Here is a 16,175-nt window from a genome sequence, read left to right as displayed (position 1 = left end):
CTGTTTCAACCCTCCTTAACATTTTTAACTTTCCAAACTTTCCCTTTTTTAATAACAACTACAATGTGACAGTGCTGCTCATTGCTTTTTGACAGCATCAGATTTAACATAATATAATATATAATATGTAACATGGCACTGGTTCTTGAGAAAAAGGTCTTTAACCCTTTAAAGCCATCAGCGCGAACTATCGTATGTCCACCATGTCCTGCCCGAAACCGGAAGGGACGTCATTTTGCGGAAATGTACCGTATTTCCCGGACTACAAAGCGCACCTGAATATTAGCCGCACAAGCTAAAATCAGGGGAAAATCCTGTTTTGTACATACATTAGCCGCACCTGACTAAAAGCCGCAGGTGTTTCAATGTTGACTTATCATATGTAAGCGAATATGCACAAAGGGAATTGTCAGGAAAGAGATGGCTGTTTGGAGACACACCCCTTTTATTAATATTTTGAAAAACAAGTTATGGGTACATATTTGCACATGTAGTACATAACAGTAACCTACAGCACACCAGAAAAATAGATTCGGACTACCTTTTAGGCTCAGGTGCAGCGACACGGCTTTAACAAGAAGAAAAGTCAGTCATTCACCATCTTTCTCTTCTTCCTGCGCTCTAATACCACCAAAGTCCTCTTCTCCAATGTCGGAAACGAACAGGCTCAGGATGGCTTCGTCATCCACTCTCCGCTTCTCTCCTTCGTTGTCACTTTCAAAACCAAAGAAATCCTCGTTGTCAGTGTCAGAGTCGAACACCCTCTGAAGGGCCGTGGCGGTGTCCTCTCCATCATGCAGCAGTCCAGCCCTTCAAAATCCGTTGGTGATCGTGGATGTTTTCGCACTTTTCCACGCTGTCAGAATCCACCGGTGGAGTTGGGCATAACTTGCTTTTCGCAAGTTTATCGCCGCTCATCATCCACGCCTCCCGCTGAATGCGTAGCGCTACTTTGAAGTTTGTTTTTCGCGCTACTTCGTACGGCACTACGTTGCCTGGCGGACGGACATGTGACTAACATACCACTCTTGAACCCCGATCCTTCCGCCAGGCAACGTAGTGCCGTACAACAGCGGAACAAACAAAACAAATCGTCTTACGATATCACAAAAATCATGGACAATCCATAGAAAAGCCGCACCTGACTAAAAGCCGCAGGGTTCAAAGCTTGTGCAAAAAGTAGCGGCTTATAGCCCGACAATTACGGTAGTTTTTTTTACCATCAGGGCCTCATGAGCCTGTACTTGTGTTTTTAAAAGTTATGTTTGACTTTATGACTTTCTGTGTCGTTTCTGGGATGCTTAGGACTCATATTGCACTGCTGGAAATAGTTTATTTTGATGCATATGCTGCTTTTTTTTTTTTGCAAATTTGCACTATAATATTTATTTTCGTTTTTCCTGCAGTATATAAAAATTGGTGTATTTCAAAAATAAAACTATGAAGACACTCAAAATAAATTTCCTGTGGTGGGAAACTATTTTGTGCAACTTTTTTGTATTTACAGTTTTGAGGGATAAGCCTCTTAAATTTCTCTAACTAGAAATATATGTTAAAAAAGCAAAAATGATTTTAAATTTTTTTGTAGTTTATTGCACTTTTTTGCAATTTATGTAATTACTATGCACTTAATGCATACATATTATTTAAATTTGGGCTATAATGGTTGTATTGATGTATATCAACTTGAAATGCTCCCAAAAATGGCTCCACAGCATGTTAAAATATAATATAACCTCTGGCGGACTTGGTTCTATGGTAGGTCTTAAAGAATTAAACAAACCCCACATAATATTACTCAGAAGCAAACAACATGGTGAAGATAAAAAGCACTGAGCAGCTACAGAGATAAGTCCTCATGAGTTTAGAGTAACACAGTGGATGTGTGTGTTTGTGGGATACAGAAAGCAAATGTCGACTTGTACACCGATGACCTGTCAGTGGCTGTTTGCAGCTTGTTCCCTTTTGTGGCCCAAAAATTCGCTTTCGGTTTACGTTAAGATATATTTGGGTCAGTCCTGGGTGTTAAACAGTGGGGATGTTTTGATAAAGGGAAAAGCTCTGTGTTCCTCCTAGTGTACTTGAAATATAATATAATATAAATATAACACATACGTATACTGGATGCAGTTTTTTTTCATGTCACGTTGTGTTATTGTAGCAGATATTCAGCTGAACGACCTCTAAGAAAAAGGGAAATACTCTGAAATCTTATTTGAAAGCTGTTTTATTCTCATTCAGAGTTGACGGCGCCTCCTTTCTGGGTGACCATCCTGATGAACTCTGAGTCACGAGGAAACCGCTCACTCAGACGACCTCCTGGTAAGAGTCGTATATGTTTATATATGTATATGTATTCTCATATATGTACTCTTCTTTTAACGCTTAAAGTTTCATTCCACATATTTTAAACAGCCTTTGTGTGTATTTTATGTAACTTTACAGAATTGTTTTGATATAGAATAAGTGTGTGTGTGTGTGTGTGTGTGTGTGTGTGTGTGTGTGTGTGTGTGTGTGTGTGTGTGTGCGCAGACAATCCTCAGACTTGTCAGCGTGAGCGAGCGTCTCTGCTCTCTCAGACTCGTCAAGCCCGGGAGGATGAGCGTTTCATCCCAGAATGCACTGCAGATGGGCGTTACAGCCCCGTGCAGTGCCACACTGCTACAGGTTACTGCTGGTGTGTCAGAGTGGACACTGGGAGGCCACGACCAGGCACCTCAGCACGGTAAGAAATCTGTTTGTTCGTTATTTAGCTCATTAGTGTGTTGGAAACTTGACTGTTATTCCTTTTAAAAACTTTCTCTTTTACTGTCTTTTCTTTTTTTTTCGCTCCTCTTATCCCCTGTCCTCCCTTCCAGTCGTCAGATTTGACTGGTTTTGCAGTCACAGAAGCATTTCATGTTAATCATATAATTTTACACCAATTACTGTCACTGCTCCCTAGGTGGATTTGCCTTAAAGGAAAGACACAGAGCAAATCAGAATAAATTATGGTCAGACTTTCCTGTTCTCGAGGGGCTTTATCAGCGTTGTTGCTGCACAGCTGCTTTCAAACTCCTGGGAGTGAACTGGTGGATGTTTTCTTGTGATGGTTTTGGTTCACTGATGTGAGAATAAACTCCCTTAGGCCTAATGCGTTTTTTAAAATTTTTCTATCTAATGTCTAAGCACTTTATGTGGTTGGACTTGTAATTCTGTAAATAGAAATCACTGTCAGCCAATTAAATCAAACAGCTGTTTCCCCCTTTAGCACACAAAACAAATCAAAGCATCAGATTTGTGTACATGAAAAGAAGTGCCAGTCATATTTTGCATTTATTAATTCAAATTCTACTGCTCAGTCCCTCTGTGACCTCAGTAAACCAGGAGTTTAGAGTCTCAGCTGCTGGTTTCAGTCTGGTTTCAAAGGACCGAGATGACAGCGCTCACAATACTCAGCTGGGGCTTCGTCGCATTAATAAACAATAAAAAGCTAAAAATAAATCATGAAGTGAGATGAGCCATATAGAGTTTTTATTTTAATGTGTAGTTCCATGAAAATGTGATCAGTGATTCCACCCAAACCCTGTTTTTTACATTAAGTCCTTTTTGATGTTATTTTTTTCACATTTTCCAATTTGGTTGACTTTATATGTGATGATCGTGTGTGTGTGTGTGTGTGTGTGTGTGTGTGTGTGTGTGTGTGTGTGTGTGTGTTCACAGGAATCAAATCCCGGACTGCACTAGGGCAGAGGCTGCCTCACTGGAGAAACCTCTGCCTGGTAAATATGAAAGTTTCTGATTGGTGGAAAAACAAAAAATATACAGATTTAAAGCATCCTGTAAACATCTCACACATTTTCCATTTTCAGCCAAAATAACTGAAAAGCAGTTTGCCCAGATGTGAATTTCTCATCCTGTTTACTATATATAGGCCATTTGTTACGTGTCTGATGTCATGTGGAGGCCGATGATGTTCATATCATTCAGGTTACAGTCTTTACTCTGATCTCACAGGGTGTCCTGGAGCTCGTAAGAAGAAGTTCCTTCAGAGTCTGGTCAGAGCGCTGCAGGTGGAAGCACAGCATGCTGGGAGTCAGAGTCCCTACCAGTAAGTCTGGATACTGTAGACAGCAGGGGGGTGACGAGTGCAGCAGTGATTAATGATCTTCTGTGAAACTCACAGTAACATCTCAGGCTGTGTCTGAAATTGTTATTTACTCACTTTTTCATCATCTGCACGTACTCTCATGTCAGAATCTCTAAATAGAAATGAACAACATGTCTGTAGCAGGTCGAGTTTCTGAGAGTCCCAAAGTGTCTACATGTGGAAGTTTGTCTTAGTGCCTGAAATTTCAATATACCTCTCTGTAGAGAGAAAACTGACTAATGTGCAAGTATATTGGAGTAAGCAGGCACTGATTTAGGAAATATACGGTGGAAACAGTAGATGGCACAGTTATCTCAGATAAAAATCATTTCTCAATAAGCAGACATCCGTTTAGAAGACCCCTACGAACTAAGCAGGCTGTGTTTGTATTATTTAAATATGTTTTGATTTTGTGAAATGGAACAGGCTTCAGACTCGCACCATAAATTTGCATTATGTCCGCTCTGTGCCTGCGTGCTCGTACAACGTGAAACCTGTAGATCTGCTTTAAATCAAGAGAAATTCTTCCGTCTCAGGTGTGTAATGTGCCACCTGTTGCACAGCAGGAGCTGATAGCGATTCCTCCGGTGTGTTGCAGTGCTGAGATGGTACGCAGAATTGAAAATGAAAACCAGTTTCACACATCGGTGAACAGTGCAGATTTGATCAAGCACCTGATAACCTGCAGGAAGAACAGAACGGAATATTCCCATCTGTTTTCCTGCGTTTGCCAATCAGCACTTACCTCATTCTTTCCATCTGCTCCTCAGTCTCAGTTTACAAACATGTTGTTGGCTCACTTCTTCAGGTTCATGCTTTTCATGCATCTGTGTCCCATCCTTCACCCACTTTATTATTCTCCACCAAACATGCACAGATTTTCAGCTCCAGCATATTTCTTCACGATAACTTTGGCTTTGCCGTTTTATTCATTCCAGACTTGCTCTCTGTGATGCTAACAGTGATTTTAAGGTTTGAGTGACTTTCAAATTTAAGTTTTTCACTATTTTGTCACACAGAACTGTTTCTTTAAATGTGTTTTCTGTGAAAAGTGATTTGAAAAAAGAACCTGAATGAGGTGGCGTCCTTTACACCAGCAAAGTGTCTCATCTCTTGGGTTTTTGTGCCGCTTCTTTCCATCAGAGACTCAAACACAGATCCTTCCAGTGCTCCTTCGCCCACTTCAAACCCTCCACCCTCTGTGGCTCCTTCATCATCTTCCTCCTCTCTGGATAATGCCTCCGCTGATGCTGCAGAGTCTTCTAGGCCAGAGGTGGTGCTGCAGTGGCACTTTAGTCAGCTGGACGTGGACTCCGACGGGTGGCTCAGTGAGCGTGAGGCTCGACCCCTCCGTCAGTTCCTGCGGCGCAGACTGAAGCCACGACGCTGTGCTAAGAAGTTCGCCCAGTACTGCGACAGCGATCGAGACCGAAGCCTAACGTTAGAGGAGCTGAGGGTGTGTCTGGCTCTCTGAGGAGGCTTACCGTCAGGTATGCGACTGCAGTATAAACCCAGTGGTTAAGCTAATCATTTCTAATTTTTTCTAACTTGTACCTCTTGTTGGGAATGATTTGCATCACCCTTGCTTAACTTTCTGTGCTCTGTGAAAAAATAAGATAAATCTGAATATATCTAATACAGCTGGCCTTTTTACTCATTACATGTTTCTTGTTTGCCACAGATTTGAACTTGAACAGATTTTCCCTTTAAGATAATGACAGTGGGAAGAGAAGAAATTCAGGGAAAGGCTGGTAGACTATAGGAACGGCAGCTCTACGCGCCCTAACGACGTACTGCACATGCTTAACCTCCATCGAGCTGACGCTAACCTTCACACTGCTGCCCGTAAAAACAGAATATAATCAAAGTTCACTTAGACCATGACACAGTTCAATAAAACAGCAGCTCAGCTTGTTTCAAAATAACACGTTGAGCTCGCCGGTGCAGTCTAGCAGAGAGTAGAGCACACGCTGTGAATGCACCAATTCTTCGGAGCCGTTGAACCGATCGGCCTGATTAAGGACAGGTGCAACGACAGGGAGCAGAGTCTCTGTTCTCACTCCAGCTGCTGCTCAGTGCGAACCCGCTCATGCTGCATGAAGCTCATTTGATACGTTTCTCCAGCCAGGTTGATGAAGTGATCGTTTTCGGCTCATGCTCGTCATGTGCCATAGTTTAGAAACACAGTCACAGAGTGGGAATGTCTCCATGTTTCCTTTTGTCTTCAGGTTAGCACAATGTTTTGGAAGTGTTTTTTAAGTTGTATGGTTTGGATGGCAGCTAGTTTACAGCTCTGATCGTTGCTTTATAATTTAATATTTCCTCTTTTTTCTTATTTCCAGTCTCTTTTGTCTACTTCAGTCACCCCAACTGAAACTAAGCAGCTCGTGTTGGTCTGAGAGTTGATGAATGTCGAGCTAATACACAGATTATCAGAGCTATGAAAATAAGAAAACATGTCTGCGTGGGCAGAATATGAGCTGCGCATTAGAAAAGGAACAAACAGGATACAATTACATCTTATTAAATTCAGTTTCATTGTTTCCTCTGCTGATTGTTTCCTCTTGCAGCTTCTTATTACTGCTAAGAAGCTGCAACTTGTAGTTATTTTGGGAAAGCAAATCCATCCATGAAACAGCCTACGCCTCTGCTGTGGCATAATCACAGTAGTATAACTCCAGTTTCAGTGGTACTGAGCAGTTAGTGGTAGCAGGATTTAGATAAGTAAAAGTAGAAGCAGCAGAATATACCTACCTAATATACCTGGTGATATTTCAGCAGCAGTGGGATAACGCAGAGTTGTTCTCGTCTCAGTTTTCACAGCTGTCTCTCTCTCTCACACGGCTGTTAACCAGCCTCCTCATTGGTCTGCTGGCTGAGGTAAAAGCGTCTTTTCTCTCCTTTTCAGGCTGTTGATCTAAGGGGAGCCGAGCAGTTTGGGCTGGCAGCGAGACAAATTACACCCACGATGTCTGAGTGTTTATGTACCTTCGTAAAACGAAAACAAACGGTGGTCGAGGTGAAAAGGCCCATTTGTCAGGGGGCTATCAGTCACAGCTCGGTGGTGACAGCGATTCACTAATCAGCCCACCGCAGACGGCAGTGACAGCTCGACCAGTGTGTGTGTTTTTCTTAGTTATAGCAACACGAGTCTGGGATTTATTATAAGTTTGTAAGGGTCATAAGCTCGATATTCCGTCTTTCTCTGCCTGGATTTTTCTGTCATTTCTGTTGATGTAAACAAAACATCTGGTTCATATGGAGATCTTAAATCATGTTGCTGATTCCACCGACAAGCATGAAAAACACGATTATACAGTGAAGGACGGATGACAGAGAACAGCAGCATTTTCTCACTGTATCTGCAAACATCCTGTAGATCATTTTATATATTTTGTGTAAACTGAAAACTTCAGTTTATTTTTCCAAGATTTCACTGGCAGAGTTATCAAAGTACCATATTATTTAGAAATAATGTTGAAAATACAAGATTAGAGCAGCTACAAGGATCCCATTTAAAGTCTAGACTGACATCGTCAGTGACACGTCAGCTGACCTGACCTGAGAGTTGGCAGTTCGTCTTGTGATCGCAAGGTTGCCGGTTCGAGCCCCGGCTCGGACAGTCTTGGTCGTTGTGTCCTTGGGCAAGACACTTCACCTACCGCCCACTGGTGAGGGGCCGATGGCGCGATATGGCAGCCTCGCTTCTGTCAGTCTGCAGCTGTGGCTACAACTGTAGCTGCCTCCACCAGCGTGTGAATGAATAGTGGAATTGTAAAGCGCTATATAAATGCAATCCATTGTTATCATTTGCAAACCTTCACCGATCTGTATGAAAGTGACGGCAGTCAGTCAGTCAGATTGGGCTTGTTTGGAGAAACGTTGCCTCACACCAGCTGATCTGTGCAGTCTCCTTGGAATTGAAAGTAGTTCCCCAGAGGCGGAGGTCGGTAACAACTGATTATCAATCAAAAATTGATAATTCTTAGTTGAGGTTGTTGTTGTATATTTACTCGAGCATGACTCAGCCATAATAGTTAGACTGAATGACACAAGTGTAATCTCATTTGAGGAACAGCAGTGAGAAAGACCTGTGGGCAGCCTCGGCGTCAATGAAGTGTGACTGTAGAGATTGTATAGCATTAGAAAGCAGCAGTGGCTGAAGAGATGCAAGAGCAGGAATATAGAGTGGATACGAGGAAACAGGCCTCGAGTCTGGATGACCTAAAAGTCTTGCTTTATGAACAGGAGGACACACTGGTGAAATTAGGTTCTGCACAAAGGCAACAACAGGGACGGGAAGGGCAGTAAGAATCACTGCAGAAACTATGAAAAGTGGAAGTCAGCAAGAGGACAAGCAGAGCAGCAAGGTGAAGTGCAAAGATAAGAACTGGCAGGTGGCAGACAGAGGCAAGTGGACTGAGGAGCAGCTGCTAATTCAGAGATGAAGAGAAAGACAGGATAAAGAGAGGCACATGGGGCATTGAACTAACATGTGTCTGGGAGAGATAGCAGTGACCTCCAGTAGTGATGGAGGAGCCGACTCCCCAGACACGCTGCCAGTGGACCCGTCACTCTGCTGAGCTCGGTAAAACAGGCTAGAGTTGAAAAATAGTTTCCATTGATGTGATTCTATTGTCTTTATTTTCCTACCCTTCATTTCTCTTTCCCATTTTTTTGGTTCTCTTTCAGAGTCAAAGCGACCGAGAGCAACGAGACAAATCAGCTGACATCAAAAGGCAGCTCGTTTTAGTGATTAAGTCATAGAAGCGCCATCGTTGGGGTTGGAAGATCTGTTCTGTCGCCCACTTGTTCCTACATGGTCGCAAATTCCTGACACTATCGCTGTGGGGTGGAGCAGGGGGAGGTTTTAATGTGCAACCTCCAGCTCAGATACAATTGGCACTCCAGACAACCACTACAGTAATCTGATCCATTCTCAGCCACTTGCAGCTCAGTGTCCTCTGCTGTTTCACACCCTGCAGAGCCATCCAGGGGTTCAGCTTTGATTCTTTTTGGCTGACTTTTGCTCGTGATTCCAGACCAATAACACCAAGAAACCTTAATTTATTCAGTTACTGCTTTCCTTTTTCTCTTTTCATTAATCTTATGTGTCTTTTACTTCCCGAGCCTGCATCTCTTCTTCTTTGTACATACTTTGTTACAACACATACTGACAGTATATATTAACACATGTATACATAAGTATATGTACTTTTGTAATTTGTTCGTTAAGTTGTATTTTCAGACCACATCATCGACTCACAGCATTTTCTACTAAGTAATTGTGAGTTTAAAAAGGGAAAAACAGGTGTGATGGATGGATGTAACTTCAACCTTCATGTTTTTGCTGTTTGTAAATTTCAATAAATTTGTCATCTCATTTTTATTCATCTCAGCAGTCATACGTGTGAACGCTGTCTCGGCATCTCAGACTCGGTGGTTATCAATGGAGCCGCCGTGTCCTTCATTAGGTCTAACAGGAGGCCCGTTGGTTTCCACAGCAACAGCTGCCCGAGTTGTTGTCCCCTAATAAACTAATCAACAGATAAACAGGAAACAACAGAGGAATAGCATCTTTCATAACAGTCAAGTAAAACTTATTTCCCATCCTGCATTAGTGCCCGTCTCAGGTCATCACTGAGGCTAAATGTATTTCGACGGGAGATTAACAAGGTCCCGCGGCTTCCTAGCAGCCGGAGGAGATGATGTGCTTTCCTGTGCGACTTTGTGCCAGTTTCACAAACATACCTTAGACTGGAAATGCTGGAAATATGCAGCAGTGAGGACACCGTCCACCATTTTTGTTTAAGGATCTTATCCTGAAAGAAGTGCTGAGCCGTGCCACATCAAGACGACACAGCATGAAAGCTCTGTGCGATTGTTCTGCTCGAGGTCAAGGCATCGAGATGTCAATCTGAATTTATGTATCTGAGCCACATTCAAAGGTGACCTGACCTGACAAATAGTAATATCAGAGTTTGTGTGACTTTTTAATAATAAAGCTCACTTCAGTAGAGAAACTATTCACTGCAAGTTTTCAGTGCAGAGAAACCTTTTTTTAAATACACAAAATCTTATTCAGAGTAATCTAGAAGAACGACGGAGTGATGCTTTCTGCTTGAGAAATTGCTTGGTACATTGTAACTTTTCCTCTGAGGAACTAAAGGTACAGATAAAGTGAAGGTTTCACTGATTCAAATTAGACATCCTATAATATGAAGTACAATCCTTAAAGTAACAGATTTGAATCCTTTCATAACACTGACAAAGCCTGAGGATGTGAACTATAATGTGTTTCACAAAAGGAATTATGTGATAAAAGTGGCTATATAAATAAAATTGAATTGAATAAAAGTCAGGATAATGTCATTTTGTAGTGCGGATTACAGCCTCGATTTTCTCTCTCATCCTTCATAAGATTAATCTGATGGTCCTCTGGCCCATCAGATTAATCTTATGATCTCTTGGAGGTGATCTGACTTCCGTAATGGGAACCACAGCCTGGGGACACCTGGACAACTCTCAAAAGCTCTTATTAATCTTTCACTTCACATTTCGAATCCAGCTTCTGCAGACCACACCTCGGCCTCTTTCGCTTTGTTTATTTGACCAGCAGATGGCGCTCTGGCTCTAGGGCAGCTTTACGAGCAGCACCTCCGGCAGGAGAGGAAACCTCCTGCAGTCTTGCTCCAAAGACACACCCTGATAATCCCAGCCTCAGCAGAGCAGACAGGGAAACACTGCACGATTCCATAAAGACACAGGCATAGATTTTATCATAATACAAACTGCTCACGAGATGGAAACGAGCAGTGCCCCGGGCATCAGAGGCAGGACCTTGATATAGATTGTTTACATGACATGGTATTGATATGAATTATAGATGAGCTGCTGCATTTAAATGTATAGGGCTTTATTTGGTAGAGTGGGAGCTTGCAAAGGGTGTGTATGCTCCTCCCAAGGTTACACACTGAGAGCGGAGTGCTCCACCGAGCCCATGACTAACAACGAGAGCCTGCAGGTCACACACAGGCATCAATCTGCCAAGAAATTCAGCACACACAACACACACACACACAGCAGTGCCCTACATGTTTACATGCTGAGATCAATCTATAATTCATCCGACTAAAATCCATATCTACCACCTCATCAAAATTCAGTTCCTAATAATAAAAGACATGCTGACTCGAGCACTAACTGTTAAGACAAACACACTCATGCAATCAACTGCACATATATATTATTAGCCGAGGGAATCAACTTGCATGGCTCTGATTTTTATGGAAGCTCAGTCGACTCATGATTGCAACTCTGACAAAAAAATCCACACACAAATTTGCAGAACGCAGACATTTGCACAGCAGTTAGGATGCAAAGAGTGTGTGGTCCTGATGCTGCCAATGACAACAAAATGTAGACAACTCTAATATGCACCGTGTGGTGATTGGTTATATATAATGTTAACTGTGACTACAATTTTAATTAAATCTGATACAATATTGCACAATAAGTGATGATTGCAAGAAAGCATATGTTTGGAAATGTCTCATTACGACTGCTCATCTTAAAATGATTCAAAATGAGGAACTACAGAAGTCCAGCAACATCCCAGCAAATATTCAAATCATCCTTTTCTGTTGTAACCCTGGCGCCTGGTCTTTTGTGGACCCCCGTCTGCATCGTGTTCGCTGTATGGAGAGTTTGTTCTTTGTTTGTTTCCCATTTAATTTTCCAGTTTAGTTCCTCATGTGGAGTTTTTACTTTCGTCCTTTGTTCCCTCTGTTCTCGTCTAAATTGAGTTCACCTGTCTTTTGTTAGCCCTCTGCGTCGTGCGTATTGTCCTTAGTCTTTATCTGGTTCTCTAATAAAAAATTTACATAATCCACAAACAGGGATCCACCAGGCAAAAACAAGCAGGGAGACACAGGAACCAGAGTTGATCTCATTATGTCTTTGTACTGGGTGCACTTGTAAACATTTCGAGACAAGCAGGAGAATGTAAGCTCCCTCTGGATGTTCATTAACCATTTGTTGGAGTGCTGTGTCTCTGACTCATCCCTGATGAAAGCGTTCTTGCTCTCCTTGGACTGGTGTAAATGATTATCAGCAAAACTGCAGTGCAGCACGCCGCCCCGCCTCTGTGGTCAGACGGCTTGCCTCAGTTTGTAGCTGCAGTAATATATTTACAATCTTTTAATGCTGACCAAAAGTAATGGTAGTAAACTAATCAGCAAGTATTGGTATTCAGCATTTATGAGAAAATCAATAGCAGGAGAGTCACAAAGTACAAGAGCATCCTGAGAAAATATTGTGGGAATAATTGGCTACTTCAGTGCGCTGCTGTTTTCTCTGACCTCGGAAAGTTCCTGTGGGAATTGCTGTGGCTTCAGTATGAAGCACAGTCTTATTATGAATTGACTGAATCATGTTGTGACATGCCTGTGATTGATAGTGATTTGATGAGGAGATGAGGTTGACATCATTGTACGGAGGTCAGTAGACGAAACTAACAGACAGGAAGAAGCCGTCATCCCTAATTAGAGCTAGATCACGTTTTTATGGATCTGAAATGCTGCCTCCTTTCCATCCTCATACGCATATGCATTACTGCACTGGTGCCCAACTCCAGTGATGTCAGGCAAATCCAGGTGTGCTGTGGAATTTTGTGACAACCATACAGTATTATTGCAGTAATAATGATAACTGCGTTGCATAAGTGCATGAGTGTTTACTTTATCTGAAGTTGTATTTATTCCTCATAATAAAACTTCATCATATGTGCATTTGTTGACATCAGAGGCTGTGCCTGATGGTGACAAGGTTAGTCTGCCCGAGTGTCATCTTCATAAGAAGTTGGCTAGCACAGATCCAGACAAGCTAACCCAGAGGTACTTTGAGACCAAACATGTCTTCTGAGAAAAATGAGGCGTGCTTAAAATAAACACTGGATCAGAACCACAGGAAGCCAGAGCGCTGTGTGTTAAATGTCAAATGTTTTAAATGTGTTAAATGTTAAACATTTAACTGTTAAATGTTAAATGCGCTTAAATGTCTGATAAGGTGTCGGAGATGATTCTCTACACTGCTGTAAAAATGTGGGGATTTTTATGCTAGTTCCAGATGTTACAACTGGGCAGAGAAACAGAAGCTATAGACAAGCTGTCCGTAGCTCTTCATTCTGCTTTTGAGCCAATTTTTTTGAAAACAACTGCCTTCATGTAGATTTGGTGCTGGTGGGGTGATTCTCTGTAAGGTACTGCACTTGGGTATTCGTATGTTATTAATCTAGCTATGTTGATCACACAGGTGTGACATCTCATTTTGATACCTACTGTCATGTTCAGCTGTGTAAACAGTAGATTGTGGATCCAAACTGCTGTTTTGTATAGAGAATCCAAACTTTCAGGCTCAACTAAGGAACAGATTCACAGAAACGGCACAGGCCACTAGGAGGAGAAACTCACAGCGAACATAAGACAAGAGCAGCGCGACAACAGCTGGGACGCACAGCTGGATCAGATCGACACAAAAGACGAGACAAGAACCGAAAGGAACACAAAAGAGAACTACTTAAATACTACATGAAAGTCACCTTTCAGTAACTAAAAGTAACTAAAACTAAGAACACAACACTGCAATAACATTTCATTTAGGCATGTCATGTTATTGACAATAAACCGGACTGGGTTAAAAGCACAGCTGCACTGCTCAGGAAGTGCCAGAGTCGTCTCTATTTTCTGAAGCGGCTGAGATTCTTTTACCATCTGTCGGACAAAGCTCAGGTTTTTTGACGAGTCTGTTGTGGCCAGTGCCATCCTCCATGCTGTTGCATGCTGGGGCAGCAGGCTGATGGTTCAGGATGCCAACAGACTCAACTCTGGAGCCGGACTCTCTGAAGTTGGTGTCGGAGAGGCAGATATTGTCTAAGATAAGGACAATACCTCCCAGTCATCACTAACGTGCTGGCCAGTCACAGGAGCACGCTCAGTGATGACTGAGATTACTCAAATGCACCATTGAATTACACAGAAACTCAATCTTGCCTTGATCTAAAGCACAGCTACTCACTGCAATAGTTCGTCACCTTCATCACCTTCACCTGGGTGTTTTGCTGCTTTTCTGTTATTTACATCACTACCACCTTCCCACGCTGTCAATCTCAATACTGACATCATTACTTTAGTCCAAACATCTCCTCGCCTGCTTTTTCTTTAAGCCACTCAGCCTCCACTTTGCACGGTTTAAATCTGTGCTCTCCATCATTCTCCTTTCAGACTAATCCCATCTCCACCTCAGACACCATCCAAGCCTCAGTCTTCATCTACACTACCTCATTCACATGGGATCTTGTTTTTTTCTAAGCTTATTACAACAACTCTCACAACCTCTCTGCACTCACTTCCACCATTTGGATGCAAATAAAGACTTGGGTCCACCTTTGCTATTTGCTCGCACAGCCGCAACATAACACGAGTAGAAAATAAACCATGAATAACCTATACAAAATATTAAAGATAAACAAACCTTGTAAACAAAAGGGAATAACAACAACTTAGTAAATAGAATATTAAATACTGACTAAGCAAGATACACAGAAACCCAATCCAGGGTTGGACTTTAAGGACTTTAGGATTGAAAATACAAACACTGGCCAATGAAAAGATCTAATAAATGACACCAAGAAAAATAAAACACTAAATTTGAACATAAATCGCTTCACAAACTCAGGGACTGTGACACCTTCGAACAAACCAGAGGACCTGGGAAAAGCAATGAGACCAAAAAAGCTTTTATTACATTAAAATCTGGAGAATTTATACAAATGCCAACTTCTTACTGCTCGGTAAAGCAGTTTATGTAGTTACCTTCAGGTACAATACAAAGATCTGAGGGTAACTTTATTGGCATATTATTCTCAGAATGTTTTAGTTCTTTATGATGACAGGAAGTCTTCCTGTTTCCTTTGAGCTCTGGACTGAAACAAATAGCTGGACGTGACCAAATGTACCAGGTGTGGGATGAAGCCTCTGTACAGACAGCAGTAATACAGAGTCCTCATGTGGAGCCAGTACCTTCATCTATCACTGGAGAGCTTTGATTATTTAATCCAACAGTATAATGATGTAACCAAACTTTGATGCCAATTAAGCAGTCTAGCAAACAAAGTCAATGTAATCTTTGGAGTCACGGAGGAGTGGAGTCTTTAATATTGTCTCAGTAAAACTGATTCATAAGGAGATCAGTGTTGTCTTACATTCAAATCAAAGAACAGGAAACAAAGAAGGAAACGGCGATGAGAGCATGAAATAAGCTTTGTAATGTACAGAAGGAACTAACGAATCCTGACTGACTACATTTGATTTCACCAGTGACATCACTGTTACCAAAACGTTTTTGACAGGCATGGAAATGCTGAGTCAGCATTTTTTACACACCAGCACAGAAATATCTGCCGGATTCAGGTTTCCTCCGGCAATTAAAAAAAACAGAGCTCCAGTTTAGTGACAGCATAAGTGAATATAAAGTCAATAAAAGGTGAGAATTACCTCCAGGCAGAGAAAATAAGAAATGAGTTAAAAATAAAAATCTGGGAAAATCCTGATGCTGTATTGCTCCAATTCACCGAGGTTAGTGAAAATGGGAGAGACTGAAGGAAAGCACGGGGAAAGAAAGCTTTAATATTGTATTCACACACACGATGCATTGCAGCTCAATCGAATCATTTATTAAAACTGCTGATCCAAATAAACGGATGCAAAACTTTCAAACTGCTTTAATGAGGATAACAGAGGTAAACACAAGCTAACTGTGCATGCTAATGTTTCACCCCCATGTTATTTATCAGCTCACTAACCCTGCCATGGGGAGGCCAAAAGCCCTGATCCTGGATAAATGGGCAAACCTGCATCAGGAAGGGGATCTGGTGTTAAGTCTGTGCCAAGTCAAACGTGGTTCACCAAAAATAAGATTTATGCATAGGTTCAGGCCGGTGTTAACACGGACCACCTCCAGTATTATTGGCCAACACGGTGCAGGTGGA

At 41.9% G+C, this 16,175-nt stretch overlaps 1 protein-coding gene across 3 annotated transcripts in view; it reads left to right on the top strand.

Moving 5' to 3' along the window:
- Window positions 1–9,522, top strand: part of LOC147315180 (SPARC-related modular calcium-binding protein 1-like) — a 31,468-nt gene extending 21,946 nt beyond the window's left edge. For 2 of the 3 annotated variants that reach the window (XM_086262443.1, XM_086262444.1), the window contains exons 6-11: window positions 2,242–2,322; window positions 2,533–2,725; window positions 3,703–3,761; window positions 3,997–4,090; window positions 5,273–5,619; window positions 8,822–9,522. In XM_086262443.1, coding sequence (XP_086118569.1) covers window positions 2,242–2,322; window positions 2,533–2,725; window positions 3,703–3,761; window positions 3,997–4,090; window positions 5,273–5,603 — 758 coding nt within the window. In that variant the 3' untranslated portion in view covers window positions 5,604–5,619; window positions 8,822–9,522. Of the gene's footprint in view, window positions 1–2,241; window positions 2,323–2,532; window positions 2,726–3,702; window positions 3,762–3,996; window positions 4,091–5,272; window positions 5,620–8,377; window positions 8,718–8,821 lie in introns of all 3 variants that reach the window. The other variant, XR_015124765.1, reaches the window with a different exon arrangement.
- Window positions 9,523–16,175: the final 6,653 nt, after the last annotated feature.

Source organism: Aulonocara sp. 'chitande type north' Nkhata Bay, linkage group LG14, assembly GCF_057382095.1.
Source record: "Aulonocara sp. 'chitande type north' Nkhata Bay isolate Kocher_YH1m ecotype deep benthic linkage group LG14, A_spYH_male_GT1.1, whole genome shotgun sequence".
Lineage (NCBI taxonomy): Eukaryota > Metazoa > Chordata > Actinopteri > Cichliformes > Cichlidae > Aulonocara > Aulonocara sp. 'chitande type north' Nkhata Bay.
This window is presented reverse-complemented; position numbering and strand designations above follow the sequence as displayed.